Here is a 20963-nt window from a genome sequence, read left to right as displayed (position 1 = left end):
AAAAGAAATATAATATAAGAGAAGCTTAAAAAAAAAAAAAAAAAAGTTTCCCCTAAAACAAAGAAAGAGAAGAAACTGAGCAGATGGAACAATACTGTCATGCCGTACGAGGCTGGACGATGCTGCTGTATCTCTCTGTGTCTCAGACAAAAACATGTTCACCCAGAAGGCTAGACACAAGCCGAGCAGCATAATGAGGTACTGCTGTGTATCGAGCAATGCACAGATTTGTATTATCGAGCAGGATGTGAAGAAATTTCTACAGCACACAAGCATTTACACAAGAAATGTAGCATTCGTTAAAAAGTCCAGTTAAAAAATGCACCGGAACAGGAAGTACTGAGATACTGATATAGGTGCAAGATTTCACATTTAGCCTTTTATTTAAAAAAAAAAAAAGTACATTAGCTGTGATTAAGAAGTGGAATTTCATTATGTTGTTTTAATGTTGTAGTTTTAACAATTGCAGCTACATTATGAGCACAGAATGGACCCAATTGTAATTATAAAAAATACTTTTTTAGAGATTCGTCATTTGGCCCTATAGTGGACTTGATTAGATTTTATTTCTTTTATAACCCAACCCTTATTGACACAGACATGTCTTGCTAACACTTTGGGCTTCATGATATTGCATGATACTGTATGTTCTCTAACAAACTCTTGGGCCTTTCTGATGTATTTAGATGAAGTGACACACAAATTGACTCCAGTCAACTAACTCATTTCATTCACTTTTTTATATTATTTAGTATTTTGTTTATATAATAATCCCAATGAGGTCATAATCCCTGTCTCAGCTCCGGACTGGAACAATACAAAATGTGGAAAAGACAAAGAGGGGATAAATACTTACTACTGTTGTAACTGGATCAATACTGACATTTTTATGAACCCCTTGTTACGTTGCACAGGGCCTGTGGTAGCTTAGTGGTTAAGGTGCTGGGCTACCAATCAGAAGGTTGTGAGCTCGATCCCAGGTCCACCAAGCTGCCACTGTTGGGCTCCTGAGCAAGGCCCTTAACCCTCAATAACTCAGCTGTATAAAAATGAGATAAAATGTAAGTCACTCTGGATAAGGGCGTCTGCCAAATGCTGTAAATGTTGCACCAAGTGCCAATATTTTTGCTTGTAAACATATAACCCGATCAGTTACCGTTTTATTTGCTGCAAATATCTGACATTTTGATTGCACCGTGTCCTCCGACACTCGATGCCCGTCTGTGCCTGTAGGCGGTCGCTAAAGGCTTAGCATGAACCGCTGCCAAAGGCTGACTGCGTGCCAGGCGTCTTACTATCCACTGACACTGCTTCGACTTGGCCGAGCATCAGCTGAACCGAGCTGTGAACTAATTCTGCGTCGCCAGATTTCCGAGAGACGGGAATTCTACATCGAGGGCTGAATAAACAACAATTCAGCCTGAAAAATACAGCATGAGTTTTATGTTGTAATTAAAGCATTCGGTGAGCTGATTATTGCATTTACAAGCTGTTTCGAGAAACACATCATTGTTTCAGTGCGATGCGAGCTAAAGATAGGAGCTCATTTAAAAAATACTTATAGCTTGAAGCTGTATAATTTTTTTTAGGAGAGGAAAAGGGGCAAAAAATAGCTCAGCAATGCAATTCAAAAGTTTAATCTATGACATTTTACTTGGGGAGATCATTTTTCTCAATAGAAGAGCTTCTATTAGACCTTCTATACTTTCCTTTCTGACTCCTTCACGTTTCTTTTAATCTTTACATGCGTGTTCAATGTTAAAACGAACGTGCCGTGTTTGTGACACGGACATGCGATCTTACCCGTCATCGCTCGGCTTTTAGCTCCCTTCAGTTATGCAGCTGCTATCTGATTAATCTGTGTGACTGGATTATATTTACTGTCACAATAAACAAATGTACACAGTCGGAGTTGCTAGGCATTACTGATACTGAGCTGTACTACTTTGTCATTGTCATTGTGGGTATCTCTCATGTGTGTGTGTGTGTGTGTGTGTGTGTGTGTGTGTGTGTGTGTGTGTGTGTGTGTGTGTGTGTGTGTGTGTGTGTGTGAGAGAGAGAATATAAGCTTCGACTGACTTAAACATACCTGCGATTTCAAGCGGGTCACTTAATTTCTTAACAAAAATAAGAACCGACTTGCGTCTTGCTCGTTTATGAGAAATAAAATTGATATCTAGAATAGTCTACGAATACATTAACATATTCAAGTGAATTGATGAACTTGATAAAATCATTAAAATATTCCTAAGATCAGCTGCGATAGTTGGAAACCATGGAAACTATAACATAACCTTGAGCATACTATCTACAGCATGAAGCATGATGGCGGTATCACTAGGCTTTGTGGTTACTTTTGTAATTAATGCCATCTTAATCAGGACACTGATTTTTGGTGAGGGGGGCACGGTGGCTTAGTGGTTAGCACGTTCGCCTCACACCTCCAGGGTTGGGGGTTCGATTCCCGCCTCTGCCTTGTGTGTGTGGAGTTTGCATGTTCTCTCCGTGCCTCGGGGGTTTCCTCCGGGTACTCCGGTTTCCTCCCCCGGTCCAAAGACATGCATGGTAAGTTGATTGGCAAAATTGTCCGAATTGTGTGAGTGTGTGAGTGAATGAGAGTGTGTGTGTGCCCTGCGATGGGTTGGCACTCCGTCCAGGGTGTATCCTGCCTTGATGCCCGATGACGCCTGAGATAGACACAGGCTCCCCGTGACCCGAAAATAGTTCAGATAAGCGGTAGAAAATGAATGAATGAATGAATGATTTTTGGTGAATGGGCGCTTCACTTCTTCTACAAAAACAATTTTGGAAGCTAGATCTATAGAAACTTTTAGATTATCTATTTATTTATTTTAAGAATACTTTAAGAATACGTTATTTACATTGAGTTTTGCGAACTGGACGAGGCAGTGTGGGGGGTGGGGGTGTGTGATGAGATCGGTTTAAAAGAGCGAGACGTTTAAAAAGCACGATTCGTTTGTCTCTCGAGTGATTATCATTTGAAGTATCAAGAGACGTGAGATGAAGCGAAACTCTACCTCTTGTCTCTGTGTCACTGAGAGTTACGTGTCTATGCGAGTTGGACGGAATAAAGGAATCTGATGATTTTTTGACATTCAAACGAGCGACACTAATGCATGAGCTTCTTCGTTCTGATTATGTGCAACAAGAGCAGCGTTTCACAGTTTAACATGCCCAACAGCTGCTTAAGCAGGCGCTGACAGCATAAGTGGAGAGCCATTGACTTGAGATCGGGTGACTGTATCGGCACAATCCGCTCGCTCAGAGTCAAGTAATGGCCTTCTGGAAAGGGATACACTCAGGAGAGACGGAGGACAAGGAGGCACAGTCGCAAAAACCTTATGATCCTGCAGAACTGTAAACCTCTTCAGAGACTCCGGAGACAGATCCAGACCCCCTCAGAGCTGCTCACACAGAGAGTGTGGGACAGTGACAGGAGACGCCGGGGTCATCAGCGAACTTGTCATCTCACTGAATAAACTAACAACTCTGTGCTACAGCTTTGAGAAACCTTGATGAGGTTGAGACCTTTGAGTTTGGCTTAGGTTGGTAAATAAACACAATGACAAGGAGTACTGTATGTACATCTATAACTCTTTAACCTTCAAGCAGATTAAATTCAGAAAAGGTCCTTTCCCAGAAACGGTTCCTGGACTCCTTCTGGCTGTTCCAAATTGCCCCTAGATATGAATCATTGTGTAAATCTGTGCATCCTCGGTTCTTCAGTTCACTGGTTTTCCATATGAGGCGTCGAGAATTCCCACCTCACACCCAGTATTCTTCTAATAGGAATGTAAACTAAGATGGTACATTTTTATTAAGGGTGCCAATAATTCCAGACATCTACACATCTACAGTCCACACAAGTATTCTGGAAAATTCCCACTTTCTATGCTGTTCTTACATTAATAAACCAAGTAAGCAACATTATCAACAGTTAAGGTTCCAGGAGCTTGGAATGTTTGTAAGCTAGCAAGCTAAATCATGTTAATTCCTAAATGTTTCTAAGTATGTTGCTATCGCTGTTCACTTCACTGTTTTAGACGTTGCTGATAAGAATGTTGTGTCTGAGGTCTAGACAATCAGCATGTTATTTTGACTGGATCTTGATATTTTGCCTGGACCTAGTTATTTTGACTGGACCTAGTTATTTTGACTGGATCTAGTTATTTTGACTGGATCTTGATATTTTGACTGGATATAGTTATTTTGACTGGATTTAGTTATTTTGACTGGATCTTGATATTTTGACTGGATCTAGTTATTTTGACTGGATTTAGTTATTTTGCCTGGATCTAGTTATTTTGACTGGATCTAGTTATTTTGAATGGATCTTGATATTTTGAATGGATCTTACTATATTGAATGGATCTTACTAATTTGACTGGATCTTTATATTTTGACTGGATCTAGTTATTTTGACTGGATCTTGATATTTTGACTGGACCTATTTATTTTGACTGGATCTAGTTATTTTGACTAAATCTAGTTATTTTGACTGGAGCTTACTATTTTGACTGGATCTAGTTATTTTGACTGGATCTTGATATTTTGAATGGATCTTGATATTTTGAATGGATCTTAATATTTTGACTGGACCTACTGTAGTTATTTTAACTCGATCTTGATATTTTAACAGGATCATTTTCTTTTCTTCTGACCACTACATACACTACATGAGTCCAAAATACTCATCTTCTACACTACTACAAGTATCTTGTAAGTTCAAAAACAGGTCATAAGGTTCAGTAAGAAGTTCAGAAGCTCAAAACACCAGGAGAACCTTTAACTGCAGGTGCCGGTTACTCGAGTCTCCGAAAAAAGGCAGAGAATTTGGCTGCTTGCAACGGCAATATTGTCTCCTCGGTGCAGTTTGTCAGCTTACAGTACATGTGTCGAACTATTTATACCAGCTGAGATGTGACTGAAAAATCACACAGCTCATCTCAGGCTCTCAGAGCGTCCCGTTTAACGCTCAGCACCTGTGATCTCTCGCACATAATCACTTTCGAATTATTTTTAGAGTTCTCTAAACCACTTCAGACTCCTGTAGGTCACTGAAAATGAAACAGCACAGGCTGCGTTGCTCAATGCCCAAACTCGATAGGTTCTTCTTCAATGGTTAAAGTGGGCAATTATACAAATCTGACTCGTCAGAAAGTGATCCATTATCTATAATAGCAACTCTGAGAAAATCATTGGGTTATATTTCTAATATCTTATCGTTTCTATGGCAACAACATACACAGGGACTTATACGGTGGACGCTTTACACGAACGGATTTTAAAAACACATGCAGTTGATCATATGGTGACTTTTATATTGCATAAGTTTCTTTCTGTCAGATTTTATTGTACATAGATGCAGTTTTTAATAGTGTTTATACCACCGTTATCAAACACAACCCCTTGCCTCGGATCCTGAAAACATTCAGGGATAGAAAACATGGACTGATATTGATGTGGAAATCTTGTATTTTTTTTCTTCTTTTATAATAAGCAATATAGTTCAACATGAAATCAATAGACAAATAAAAACAAATTAATCTGATTAGAAATTAATGACAAGGTGAGTATTTAAAGAAATATCTCATAGGAGTGTCCCAGTATACTGCAGCATTTATAATCCTAGTGTCATGGTTACACCAAATGACTATAATTCCCATCAGACCCAGTACGTCACATTTCCCCGTTGACCTCACCTGAGTCTGGTTTCTCCCTGATGAACAGCCTGTGCTTCATCTGCAAGCTTTTGTTGATGTCGAGTGTGTTTTCTTGCTGTTTGCGCTCTGGTCTTGTTTAAATGATTATTATTATTATTTTTTTACTGTTTGAAGCAAACACCATCATGTGTATGTAACCTCATTTCTGAAAACAGCAATTCTACAAATTTATTTTAAATCAGACAATTTATTTTCAGGACACTACATACATCAGACATCTAAATCATTTGGCAAATAATGTTTTGGTAAAATCTCTTGCCATGATTGGTTCAGAAAATTCATCCAGTTGCACATGTCAAATGCATAATGCATAGAGAAACGCTCTGTATGTTGTATATGATGCAGCATTGGTGCTCGGTGGGAGAAACACACACACACACACACACACACACACACACACACACACACACACACACACACACACACACACACACACACAAACAAATATATGAACACCCTGAATGTAAAGACAGTTTGTTAAAGGGAACCAAGACCTCACATAGAGAACTAGATAGATTGCGGAGAAAAAAAAAGAAAGCAGGACGATCCAGTGGAAAAGCAATAACATCCTTGAGTTTGTATTCAAACACAAGACCAGGTATAAAAGTTATTGTGTTTTTTTTTTCTTTTTTTTCTCACTTCCGTTCACGTCACCTCTTGGGACTTCCTTTGAGTCAGAGTTGAAGCACAAAACGCTGTGCAGTAATAAATAAAGTCTTTCCTGAATCCATTCACATTTTACTCGGGATTATTGTTTTGCTCGGAAGGATGTCCTGATAATCAGCTTTCACGATCGAAATTTGCCATTTCCTGTTTGTCAGTGCTTGGGTTTGTGCTTAAAGCATCCAGCAGCTGTAGTTTCGATCTCCTCACACGTCATGGTGTCCATGCTGAGAACAAAGCTGCTTCTCAGTGAGCAAACTTTACAGATTGATCAGAAAAATTTGAACATTTGTATTGTGTACAGTGTCGTGCGTGCCGTGTGTGTGTATGTATGAGAGAGAGAGAAATATTTATATATATATATATATATATATATATATATATATATATATATATATATATATATATATATATATATATATATATATATATAGAGAGAGAGAGAGAGAGAGAGAGAGAGAGAGAGAGAGAGAGAGAGAGACAGAAAGAGAAGTGACACCTTTTCTCCAAAAAAGTTCTTGCATTGAATCAACAATATATCATAAAATACAGACACAACACAGACACCATAAGCAACTGCACTGTTAAATAGCATCAGCTTGAGGAAAGTAAAGAAACAGCAATAATAGAGCACATTAATGCATTTATGTAACAAAACGGGAATCCAAACCATGTGGGTTTTCACTCTGTACCTTAACGTTGGCCTGCACTGGATCTCTGGCGCTTTGTGGTTAATGTGTTTATGGGTGATTCCATGACTGCATTTTATGTTCCAATGATGTTAAGTTTAGACACAAGTAAAGTTTCCTTTACAGCAAACAGAAATTACAAAACATCATCACAGCAAAATTGTTGACCAACAAAATAGCAGTTTTTACTATTCCAACCTAACCAAACTGTCTTGGTGCAAATCCTAGCTTAATCTCGTCATAGCAAACGTGTAATTTGTTTATCCCGGTCTAGAAAAACTGTATTCTTGCCCAATCTAACCAAACAAAATTGTACCGTTGTCCATCTCTATTCAACAAAAAGATTTTTTTGCCTGTCCCATCCCAACAAATCTGAAATTTGCATATCCCAGCTTAACAAACAACTACATTATTGCCTATCCAAGCCTAACAAAACTATATCTTAACCAACCTCAGCCCAATAAAATTGTAATTTGTCCATTCACCACCACAACTACACTTTACCTACAAATATAATCCCTGGAATAGAAAAATACGTCCTTTTTTATTCCTATTTTTTAATAATTATTTCCCAATTATTTTAAGTTAATTATTTAAAGTCAAATAATTCTTAATTCATTTTTTGATAATTGTCTGATGTTAACTGAAAAGTATAATCCCATTACACAGATTAGGGAATAAAAAAATTCATAAATAATAATAATTAAAAAAAAAAAAAAGATTCACTAGACCGTATACTCCTTAATGCTAATGGACGCTAGTTATACATATATTTTGCCAATTCTGTGACATCCATGTAAAAATAGTCAGGAAAGTCAGAATAGTTTTATAATAGTTAGAAATGTTTTGTTTTTTTTAAGTTGGGTTAAAACTTGTTTTTTGAACGTTTGAATGCATGTTTTGTTATGAAAAGCAATCATGGAATCTCCCCATTAGCATTTAGCTAAAAATAGCAGAAGAAATCAAACCACCGCACCTTAGAAAGGTGTGTGAATTCTTATGATATCCCTTTGTAAATTTATCATACATTACTTTTAAGATTATCCAAAAAAAAAAAAAAGCCTTTCACAGTACAAGAAGATCACTGAAAAACAAACAATGAAAGGAAAAGCTTTGGCACTGAACACGTTTGCTAAGCTAGAGTCTATGAATTGAATAGAGCAGTCTCGAGCTACATGTCACTCTTCATAAGAACGATATCTAAAATAAAAGTCCACTGACTTTCTCATTAACGTCCCCCCGCAGACCACAGGGCCTCCTATCCTAATCTCTTACGAATGTGTGTGAGTAATGTGCGATCCAACACACATGCATACATTTGCATAATAGACTTGTGCTCTTGTTTTTTTTTTTATCTGTTTTCACTCTGCTAGACCAAAATAAAAGCACCGGAGTGCGATAATAGAGTGGCGTGATCATGTACAGTACCATGTAAAAAAAAAAAAAACGAATTAAAATGCTACAAAAGAATTATGATATACCAGTGCATACAATTTGACGATGCATTCCTTTCACTGGATTTAGCTTTTGCTAGATTTTAGTACTAAATTCATTGTTTATGAGAGAAAATAGACAGAATTCAGTAACTGAAATCTAGAAATATTATTCATCCATCTCAGTAAGTTCGATTCCTCTGACATTTAAATTTATGGTCTAATAGAAACGTGAGCAGTTTATTGATTTATTATTGGTCTAGCGACTAAATGCATATTGTTCTGGTAGATGAGACCTTTTTTTTTTTTCCCGCCCCGAACAGATGAAATATTTACACGCTTTAAAATGGAAAGAAGGACACAAAGTTGATAAGTCTTTTGAGGTTAAAGCCACATTCGTTTGCTGTTTGCATCGTGGAATAGCTGCACAACCGATTGCAGGAAATACGGACAGCCATTTATACGGGTTAGGATTGACATCTAAACAAAAATGTGGCCTTTAGATGGTATTTAATGTTGACTTTTTTTTTTTAAGGACTTTTATCCGTTCCTTTTTAACCAATCACGTAACGCACCTCAGAATATGACTCCCGTGATTTTTTTTTTTGTGCCGTTACGCCGCAACAATTTCACTTTATGATGCTAGCTAACTGATTTGAAATGAAGTAAAAACGTAGCAAGCTAATATGAAGTTAATGAGCTAGTAACTTGATCGAATAGGACTGCGATGAAGAACGACGGGTTTTGTTTCCGATTCCAAAAAAACCTCCACAGCTCTCGATTACGGACAACTTTTATTTATTTTTCTTGCGCTAGCTACCTTTCCGTTGATGTGCGCTGCTAGCAATAAACTCCTTGTGCTTAATATGTTTTTTATCAGGTCACTTGTATTGCAACAAGATACTGCAGTTTCACCTCTAGATATTTTCTTGATATTTTATTGTTTTGCTTTGATCGTTATTTGTGAACTATTGCTTGTTCTTTAGCATAACCACATGTAGTACGGTATCGGAAATGGCAGAATCAGTATTGATGAAGCTCTAGTTTGTAGGATGACAGTAAAACCTGTGATCTTGTCTTCGCTTGTTGTTACACTATTCACTTTCCCAACACTACTACTGTAAGTTAGAGCAACGTTTCTGACGTCCGATGACACGTCGTGTGTTTTTACGTACGTTGTTAGGATTACACAGCACTAGTGCTGGTGATGAAAGCGCACATTGTGGCTGATTAATGAATAATAAGAGCGCACCGATGCTTTAGCAAGATCGTTACACTTTCATGACTGTGCAAGTAACATCCAAAGGAAAAAATCAAAAATCAAGTTCAGACACTACACTAATCACATCAATGGACGACACACACATCTGTAAACACTTCATACTTGACAAATACCACACCTACACTATATTACAGTGAAATAAATAATTCTGTTTTCCTGTTCAACACTTATATTCTCTCTTGGAGTCATTTAGTCAACCGGATGTGAACACGGAAAGACGATTTGTTTAAAAAAAGAAAGAATAAAAAAATCATCATCGACATATGATAAACAAGGCATTAAGGAACCAAAACAGTCACTAAAGGTTACCACATAATAAAATATGTTCTCTGCATTCAAATGAATAAATATGGAAAGTGCACAGCATGACTATCAAAATAAAGTAATATCCGCTTCATTTTTACAAAAATAAACCAGAGCAGTCTAAGCAGATAACGCTGATACTTGTACTTTTAATTTACCATATTTTCCAGGCAATAAGTTCCACTGAAGTATGAGACACGTCCCTAAAATTCTGTACGCTTCACCAATTGTGTTAGCGACCAATTTAACTGGATATTTTTAAATGCATTTCCGCCGAAATGGTGCTCATATTCATTCATTCGTTTATTTCTACCGCTTATACGAACTTCTCGGGCATCATCGGGCATCAAGGCAGGATACACCCTGGACGGAGTGCCAACCCATCGCAGGGCACACACACACACTCTCATTCACTCACACACTACGGACAATTTTCCAGAGATGCCAATCAACAAACCATGCATGTCTTTGGACCGGGGGAGGAAACCGGAGTACCCGGAGGAAACCCCCAACCCTGGAGGTGTGAGGCAAATGTGCTAACCATTAAGCCACCGTGTCCCCCTGGTGTTCATATTAAACAAGGTTATTTTTTGCATTGCTTGAGATCGGCAATATACTGTATATCATCTGAGCTGTTTTGCTTTAGCCCTGATCTTAATCCCCACCTCAGTACTGCCTCAAAATGTCCCTTAAGTCTGCTTTATATTGTGAAGTATCAGAGGTTCTTTAGGTGTATGTTAAATTTTCTTATATTGCACAACATGATGTCAATAATATCTGTAATATCAGTGCTTCAGGTCATATTTTATTGCAACAGTGCGACAGTGATTCATCAACAACATGTCAACAACGGCATGTGACGCAATGGACACAATGGCACTGAATCAGCTGCTTGGGAAAATATTATATTAAGCAGTTGATAACCAGGAAAGTCATTGGCCAGTGGATTGACTGTATAAGAATTCCAATCAGGTTAATTTCTTTATTTTCTGAAGATATGTTTATCCACAAGGTAAAAGTTAATTATCCCTCGACAGTTGATGTGTGTAGTGCAGATGGCAGTGGGATTAAATAACATGCACTACTGTACATTTGCAAAATTAAAGCACCATCTGCTTTACCCAGTCACACCAAACAATAACTGTGTTTGGTGTTTCTTTAGATTTGAATCTAATTGTCAACCATAAAAAATGAACAGACTGGTAATAACCTTGGATAGACACTCCGGATTAAAACCAATTAAACTTGCACAAACTTATACAAAACAGACTTTTGTCTGTCCTTAGGTCTAACTCTAGGGTAACACTGGAAATGTGACAGGTTCGGGAATAGAAGTTTGGAGGATAACGGCTTAAAAATAGAAACATTCCCAAATGGGCATGTCCAAAAATATTAACATGCATGGCAGTTTGTTGTATTAGTCTTACATCATAAAGGGGGTAAAAAAGTGTCTTATAACCTGGAAAATATGGTATCAACCTTTTACATCATTTGCAGCCAATCAGCACATATCCAGATTAACCCCAGTACCATTTGTCAAGATTATTAAATGCCTTGTACTCATTGTGTCTTCTGACATAATCACATGCAAGACAAGTGTGTTCAGCCCAGAAATAGGCTTTCTTTACCTTAAAGTGTTTGCGCCAGTCAAAGTACCTCAAGTAAAGTTCCTCGCTCTTGTCCAGTAATAAAAGATATGCAGCCAGATCTTTTGGGGAGGAGAAGTCGTCGACGTGGATGAAAGCATCACCCTCGACAAAATTTTGATAATTCTCCCTCGGTGGGCCCAAAACGACTGGCACCGTACCAACTGAGAGGGGGTTGTACAGTTTCTCCGTGATGTAGTCCTTGTGAATCGAGTTCTCAAATGCCAAGTAGAATTTGCAGCTGGCGATGGTGGGGAAGTAGTCCTGGTCCGATATGTACTCGCCGAAGGCTTGGCCGTAAGCGTGGATCTCCACATGCTTGTACAATTCATTGTAGTACTTCACTCGCACATGATCCGGGTTCCAGTTGCTCACAATCCAGCAGATCAGCTTGTTCTTGCTCGGGGGTACAAAGCCTTCCTCGCCTTGGGAGGCAACAATGGCGCCGTAAGGCACTTCGATATCAGCATCCTGACGGTAATTCAGGGTCAGGTTGAACAGGTTCTCGATGCCAGGTAACTGGGATGAATGTGATGGTGACTCAAGGTTCATCCAAATCCATTTCTGAAGAGGAGGCCGATACGCTGGTGGCATGTTAGATAGATCGGTGCTAATATCCCTGTGGTGGATGACGACTGCATCGGATTTGTTATAAAGGTTGCGATCGGCGGTTATGAAACAGTTGTCTATGCTAAACAGGGAGCTGCACACGTTGAGGTCGTAAGTTTCCCCAAACGGCCAGAGCCAGACGAGCACCGTGGTCTGGTTCTGCTCACTTCTGTTGGACAGGAGGCTCTTTACTCGAGCCGTGGATGTTTCTGATTCTACAGGGCCCGATAACCAGCTAGTGGACGGCTTGAGGTACATCAAAAACAGAGTCACAAAACAGCCCAGTAAGAAGGTGCCAAGCATGAGGGGTCGCAGAATCCTGTGTGTAGGTGCAGATGGCATACTCTGGCCTTTAAAAAAAATTCAAAGACATAACATTACTAAAGCAGTAAGTGTGATAAATGAGACGTGATTTCTCAAATGATTTCTTAAATGCTTACCTGGTAGTTTTGCAGTCATTCAGAAAGGATTTGGAAAGCAGGTGCTTCGAGCAATGCTTTTCTTTTCAACAGTAACAAAGCGAAATATAGCAATGAAGAGTCAAACACATTTGAATCTTCGTTTGGTCCCGTCTTGGAAATGTATTGAAAAGTTTTCTCAGTGTAGGTCCCTATTGAAATAATAGAATAATAGAAACAATAATTATATCCTTTCTTTGCACCAAGAAGTGCTAAAATAATTTGCTTTCTCTTTAAAACACCACTTTACATTGTAAGGGTCAAGGATGGTTCTGGTAACTCAAATCCGGACAAGGTACAGTACAAGGATGCCCCATGGTTAGCTCCTGATAGAGCTACATCAGGCTTGTAACGATGGAAAGAGACCTCAGACCAGATCCAAGGTTTGGCCCTCGGAGTTGGCTTGGGAATGGCTGGGGATTTAACAGAAATCTGTAGCTGTGGTTAAAGAAGTCCAGAATGACACTCAGTGGACATTTCACCCATGAGTCCCTGACTGATATTTTTTTAGTACATTTTTTGGCCACAAGTGTCAGAATCATGAAGGCTTTCTGCATGCATTGGTTTGCAATAGGAAAGCAAACAACATGAGACAGGTAGGATTTCAGGCCAAGGTATTGTCCATGGACTGAAGAAGTTGTTTACGAATTCAGCTTTTTGTTAATATGTCAAACAAAGGACAGGAGCACTGTTATAGGAAATAAACAAAGGGACGGTGTCACAAGCCTGATGCAACGCAGAGTTAGCTGCTGTGGTGTTCTGCGATTCTCAATATCTCACTCCATTGCACATGGGAGGGATGACAATAACGTTTGATTTCACTTGAGTAAATGCGAACACTGCCATCCTCAGGAAGCAGAGATAGGTTGCACTGTATAATGAACATATAATGATTTTTTTTTTTTTAACAATACCAAACAATGAATTCTATTCACTACACATTGTCCATGATCAGTTTCAGGCCTAAGTTATTCAGCTCAGTTTATTTAAGAACACTGAAAATGCAGCAATTGATTTAAAAAAGTGACAAATGCTTTGCAAGATCATTAACCTCTGAAATCATTTTCTTCTTTTCTGTCTTTGCACATTAGCATGAGAAGAAAATACTATACAAATTACATTCTCTCTCTCTCTCTCTCTCTCTCTCTCTCTCTCACACACACACACACACACACACACACACACACACACACACACACACACACACACACACACACACACACACACACACCCTCTCTCTCTCTCACTCTCCCTCTCACACCCTCTCTCTCTCACTCTCTCTCTCACCCTCTCTCGCATACCTGATATTTGATTTAAACATTATCTAAAGCTTCTGATCCGAATCTGCATGAATGTATGCGTTGTGCTGCTGTCCCATGATAAGATGCACACATGATGGTGCAAACAGACCAGCACCAATGAACGATACAATCCATCACATCACAACATCTTTGCAGTCTGTGTTTTTGCAGATCCTGTATACAAACGACACTGAGGATAGTGCTTTGTATTTGTCCCATGCAGTGGACTCACGTGTTTTTGCAGGATGAAATAAAAAAAAACAAAAAACCCCAAATGACACCAGGAAGCATGGCACGGACAGCATTTCATTATCATAAGAGCGCGAGCCATTTCATTAGCTACAGCTCATAATTATAAAGCAATATGCTGTTTGCACTGCATGATGGTTGCGCAAATATTACGCACATATAAAGAAATATTATTTTGCATGATATATATATATATATATATATATATATATATATATATATATATATATATATATATATATATATATATATATATATATATATATTAGTCAACTGCATCCTTTACCTATCTTTTGTCTCGTCCGAATTGCGGTCGTGTACATTTGCATCATTTCAACAGCAATAACGCGGAAAATATCGCATCCTCACGTGCGCGTTTTCCTTTTTTCTCCGTTCCATTTTTCCCCGCACACAAAAATGAGCGTAATAATAATAATAATAATAATAATAATAATAATAATAATAATAATAATAATAATAATAATGATGATGATAATAATAATAATAATACAATAATAATAGGGGACAGGCTATGTACTCACCATCGCCTTGTGTTCGCTAAAAGAAACCCTAAAGGAGAGAAAGGAGCATCATCATCATCATCATCCGTCCATTTCCATCTCTGCAGCTCTCCCACACAGCCAAGGTGGGCTAACACTGCAAGCCCCCAGCCAGCATCGCCAAGCCATGCTCTTTATCTGCGTGTCCGAGCATCACATGCCATGAACGCTGACATACAGACATATCGCTGTGTGGTGTAGCTGACGGAAATGCGTCCGTACTGGAGCGCTCGGGCGCGTGTGTGTGTGTGTGTGTGTGTGTGTGTGTGTGTGTGTGTGTGTGTGTGTGTGTGTGTGTGTGTGTGTGTGTTAGAGAGAGAGAGAGAGAGAGAGAGAGAGAGAGAGAGAGAGAGAGCGCGCGCGTGTGTGTGTGTGTGTGTGTGTGTGTGTGTGTGTGTGTGTGTGTGTGTGTGTGTGTGTGTGTGAGTGTGTGAGTGTGCGGTTGTCTGTTACTGTAGCTCTCCACTGCGGTCCTGTGAAGCTCAGCTTGCTTTTGCGCTCTCACACGTAGATGTCGATATTATACATTATATTATAAGCTGTATTCCCTAACAAACTAATAAACACTGTTAAATAATAATGGGTCTAATTACAGGTTTGGCATTATTATTATTATTATTATTATTATTATTATTATTATTATTATTATTATTATTATTATACTCAGTGACACATTCCCCAGTGACCACAACCTCTTTTTTTCTCTATTCATTGCCCATTTTGTTCCTGCAAGTTTGGTGGATGAAAATGAACTTAACTTTAAAGCTCTAATAGATGTTAATGGCCTAAATGGAACAAGGGGTAAATATCTAAACCCACATGGAGAATAACCAAGAAGCGACTCCTTATCCAGGTTGCTATGAATACAAGCACTGGAGCTCTTCAGCCATATTCCCCCGTTCCTGTGTGACCGGCTTTACATGTCTGTTGTTTTAAAAATAAATCCAGGTCGATGTTAAAGCTTTGAATGAATGTACTGCACATTGACCTATCATTATTGTTTGCCAGCAAAGAGCCAGCTTTTACCATGGGTGTGACCAAATGGTACTCTGACTCGATGGTCTCTGACTTTGGACATAACAACCATGTTTTATTCAAAATGCTAGAATAATAAATAATACATAACGGTTAGTCATTTGATGAACAGTCAATTTGTGTATCCATGACCTTTATAGCCTAGTTTTTTTTTAAATAAACATTTTAAAATGTAAATGTATTAAAATCATTCATTCATTTTCGACCGCTTCTATCCGAACTTCTCGGGTCACGGGGTGCCTGTGCCTATCTCAAGTGTCATTGGTCATCAAGGCAGGATACACCCGGGACGGAGTGCCAACCCATCACAGGGTACACACTATCATTCACTCACTCACACACACACACACACACACACACACACACACACACACACACACACACACACACACACACACACACTACGGACAATTTTCCAGAGATGCCAATCAACCTACCATGCATGTCTTTGGACCGGGGGAGGACACCGGAGTTCCCGGAGGTAACCCCCGAGGGACGGGGAGAACATGCAAACTCCACACACACAATCCGGAGGTGGGAATCGAACCCCGAACCCTGAAGGTTTGAGGCAAACCTGCTAACCACTAAGCCACCTTGCCCCCATGTATTAAAATGTATTTATTTATTTATTTATTCTTTCAGGAAGTGAATTTCAGTAAGTGTTTATTCCTTCTCGGAGTCATGAGGAGTCCAGAGCTTATCCAGGGAACGCTGGGTTCAACATGGGAATACATCATGGATATGACTCATGCATAGGACAAAGATGATATAAATTTCTGTACAGTCTCGTGTGATTGGTTATTAGAAAATAAAACACATTTTTCATTAGTTTGAAAGGCAATTCAAGTAAGTTCCACATTGTGGGTGTTCTCCGCCTGCGCTGTTGCTTAATCCATCTTTATCCATAAAAAAACTCCTATATCCAAATATGAGAAAGCCTTAATATGTTCAATTAAGAATGGCTCTTCAAAAAGCATACAACGATTCGCAGCGACAAATCGATCGAAGATCGTTCGGTATCAATGCGAGATGAAAACTTCTGTCGTTATGAGAGATGGCAAACTTTGGCGACTAGACGTAGGCGTCACAGCGAAGTTTGTGGAGGAAAAAGTAAAGTTTTATGCAAATATAGAGTCTCGGTGTGGTCACTACATTTACATTTACATTTGTGGCATTTGGCAGATGTTATTATCCAGAGCGACATACAAAGGTTTGTATTAGTGCATACATTAACACATATATTAACACTGTTTGTTTTTATGTATTAAGACAGTCTTAAAGTCTTGAAGACATTCAGTGACTCATCTGTTCAGATGTCTAGAGGAAGTTCATTCCACTACCTCGGTGTGAGAACAGAAGAGATATATATCTACTAACAGACAGCGCTGGTAGGTCTAAAGTGATGAGAGCTTTGAGTTTAGAAGAAGCTTGTGAATTTTTGGGTTTGTAGACAAGCTTCTGTGTGTTGATGCATGCAGCTACAGGAAGCCAGTGGAAAGAGTAGTGTGGTGTGGTGTGGTGTGGTGTGTGGGAACTAAATCAGGTGGAAAATAAGTCGTGCAGTTGCGTTATGGATCATGTGCAGAGGAGAGTCTCAAAATCACCAGAGACTGAACAAGCACTTGAACAGCATGTGTGGGAAAAAATGGCTGAATCTTTCTGATGTTGGAGAGAAGGAACCTACATGAAGTAGAGTAAAGTGTGTGATTCATAGCAAAGAGCACACACACTCATACACACACACACACACACACACACACACACACACACACACACACACACACACACACACACACACACACCGATGCACCTTCATCTCCTCTGATATGATGCAGATGTTCATGAGGACAGTAGCTACACTTTTATCCTCCTTCACATTCCTATGTACCAACACACACACACACACACACACACACACACACACACACACACACACACACACACACACACAGACTTTCTCCTATCTTCTAAAAAGCACAACTCTTAGTAAAAAAGTTCACAATGTCATGTTCTGCAAAGAATCAAGGTTCTAACATTTCCTTTGCTACATTCACTAATCGTACAATAGTTTTATTGTTCATTCATAAAAAATAAAAAAAAAAGTCCACTTTCACACACTCGAACACCACCAATATTCAGGCCATGGAGGATTTTGTGATTGCAGAACAAAGGTAAACCCGGTCGGTATATAAACACGTTTAGAGCGGGTGATTTCTTTCCGTCGGGACACGTCGTGTGACGTCATAACACGCGTTCTTCGAATTCGAGTGCGTTAAACATGTATCAGAGAAACAAATTACATGTATCTCTTCACTGGTAGGCGTTTAAAATCCTGTGCTCGCGGTTTTGCCAATTCAAGTATAAAATAATAAAATTATCTCTCATGTTTAATAGCAACATTTTTATCAGGATTCTAGGGTGATAATCAAAGTGGTTCCTCATTCTAACAAAAGCTTCTAACTCGTATGTGTGTGTGTGTGTGTGTGTGTGTGTGTGTGTGTGTGTGTGTGTGTGTGTGTGTGTGTGTGTGTGTGTGTGTGTGTCACTATATAGTGGTCTGCTGTCGTAGGTGTTTGTCACATACAGTATACCTTTTTCATTTATTTTACTTTATACGCACACAGGGCTCTCAAGTTTTGAAGACAGGCAAGAATGACATATTTTAAATGGTTGTTGCGTTACAATAGAGCTATTTTCTGATTGGCTGTTGTGTAGCCTCTTTTTTTTGATTGGCTGATAAGTGTCAGGCATGTGCGGAGTTTGCATGTTCTCCCTGTGCCTCGGGGGTTTCCTCCGGGTACTCCGGTTTCCTCCCCCGGTCCAAAGACATGCATGGTAGGTTGATTGGCATCTCTGGAAAATTGTCCATAGTGTGTGATTGTGTGTGTGAGTGAATGAGAGTGTGTGTGTGTGTGCCCTGTGATGGGTTGGCACTCCGTCCAGGGTGTATCCTGCCTTGATGCCCAAAGATGCCTGAGATAGGCACAGGCTCCCCTTGACCCGAGAAGTTCGGATGAAGCGGTAGAAAATGAGTGAGAGTTAGTGAGTGAATAAGTGTCAGGCTCGACTAAGAACTCCAGGGAAGATGCACTTGATTCCTGCCCGGTTCCATAGAGACAGCGGTGCGGACAGATACATTTTGGGCGCTGCGGCTTATTAAATATATGATAAATAGTAATTTTTACTGCGTGGGAAATACAATGTGTGGCGGGAAAGCGCAACCAAAATGAGTGCCTGTCACTCCCAATGCGTGATACTTGAGAGCCCTGTTCACGCACATACATGTGTTACTCTGTCAGGCAGCAATGTGTGAAACGTGTGTGTCCTGCAGGTTCAGATGAAACTGCTTCTTCTCTCTGCGTCGAAAAACTGCTTATAGCAGGGGATTATACCGATTTGGAAACTTTATACGTCGTAGAGAGTCAGTTGGAGCTCACGGGAGAGGTTACTAGGTTATCTTAGGGGAGCTCTCCGAAGTGATCAGAAGTACTTGGTATGGTCCCAGCGCAGCCATTGCCTGGCTTTCCACTTTGTCCTCCTGAAATCCTTCACCACCACCACCACATCGCCTGGTTTGAGGTCGTGCAGATCTGTTTATGTTGCCTTGGGCAGCACCTCCTTTACCTGCTTAAGGATTTGTGACAGAACAGAGGAAAAGTTTGCGCAACAACACAGCATTTCCAGCTGGATTCTGCTTTATAAAGTATTCAGACGTTCTAAGAGGAGACGCTAACTCCATGTGGTCTTTGAGGACAACAACCTCCAGTGTCAAACAAATGAGGACGAGGATCCCTTTTTTCGTCTCAAGGTTTCTTCCTCTTCCATCTAAGGGAGTTTTTCCTCACCACAGTCACCTCAGGCTTGTTCATAAGGGATAAATACAAACACATTAATGTTCTGTGCAGCTGCTTTGAGGCAATGTTTATTGTTAAAAGCGCAATGTGAATAAATTTGAATTAAACTGAACAACCACGTGGGAAACATCTCGAACAATTAACGTAAGCCGCTAGCATTAAACGTCGTCATACACACAGACGTAACGCAAATATCTACAATCAGTGAATCAGTGACTTATAATAATAATCCACATTCTTCCACAATTTAGTCTTCGTAGTCTGTGGCTTTACATCGCACTCATCACATCTGTCACGGGACGTTTCAGAAGCGAAAACAGTGAACGATTTCTCGTTTTACTTAATCTTTTTACCACACAGAAACTTTCCCACAAGTCGAATCTGCGTCACTTCTCTGAAGCGTGAACGTGAGTCGCTTTATTTATTTATTTTAATCAGAAAAAAGAAGTGCCATGAATGATATTAGAAAACTTTACATTATGCTCGTTTTCCCTTCGCTAGATTTGCAACTTGTAGGATGAAAAGCTTTATTTTATGCTTTTAGAGATTTTTTTTTAAATATTAGAAATATATTTTGAATCAAATTCAAATATTAGAATATTATCTGCTGAATAATAGATGACAGTATTCCAGATATTTTGATTTGAATTAAAAATGAAACAATTCACTGTAGGAATTTGTGTGTGATTGGTGTCCATGATCATCTGGATACAACAGATTTCTATTTGACTTTAATTCACAGTTTCTGTCATTTGGATCCAGATTTTGCTTTCATGCCGTTAAATAATAATAATAATAATAATAATAATAATAATAATAATAATAATAATAAAAATAATAATAATAACGGACATATTCAACATATTCAAATGTGGGCGTCAGCATATTCAAATGTAGGCGTCAACATATTCAAATGTGGGCGTCAACATATTCAAATGTGGGCGTCAACATATTCAAATGTGGGCGTCAACATATTCAAATGTGGGCGTCAACATATTCAAATGTAGGCGTCAACATATTCAAATGTGGGCGTCAACATATTCAAATGTGGGCGTCAACATATTCAAATGTGGGCGGCAGCATATTCAAATGTGGGCGGCATCATATTCAAATGTGGGCGTCAACATATTCAAATGT

General features: G+C 39.2%; 1 protein-coding gene across 3 annotated transcripts; it reads right to left on the bottom strand.

The window, feature by feature from the left end:
* Positions 1-10906: 10906 nt before the first annotated feature.
* Positions 10907-15229, bottom strand: fut9a (fucosyltransferase 9a). Of its 3 annotated transcripts, XM_047821075.1 has the most exons (4): positions 14920-15229; positions 13078-13240; positions 12810-12979; positions 10907-12719 (listed from the first exon to the last, which is right to left on the bottom strand). In XM_047821075.1, exons 3-4 carry the CDS (start codon positions 12826-12828, stop codon positions 11632-11634), a joined length of 1107 nt encoding a protein of 368 aa, XP_047677031.1. In that variant the 5' UTR covers positions 12829-12979; positions 13078-13240; positions 14920-15229; the 3' UTR covers positions 10907-11631. The 3 variants fall into 3 exon arrangements, with proteins under 3 accessions (XP_047677031.1, XP_027015896.1, XP_047677032.1); XM_027160095.2 differs by lacking the exon at positions 13078-13240; XM_047821076.1 differs by lacking the exons at positions 13078-13240; positions 14920-15229 and adding an exon at positions 14664-14790.
* Positions 15230-20963: the final 5734 nt, after the last annotated feature.

Source organism: Tachysurus fulvidraco, chromosome 12 (genome assembly GCF_022655615.1).
Source record: "Tachysurus fulvidraco isolate hzauxx_2018 chromosome 12, HZAU_PFXX_2.0, whole genome shotgun sequence".
NCBI lineage: Eukaryota > Metazoa > Chordata > Actinopteri > Siluriformes > Bagridae > Tachysurus > Tachysurus fulvidraco.
The sequence above is the reverse complement of the archived record's forward strand: the minus strand, read 5'-3'. Positions and strand labels throughout refer to the sequence as shown.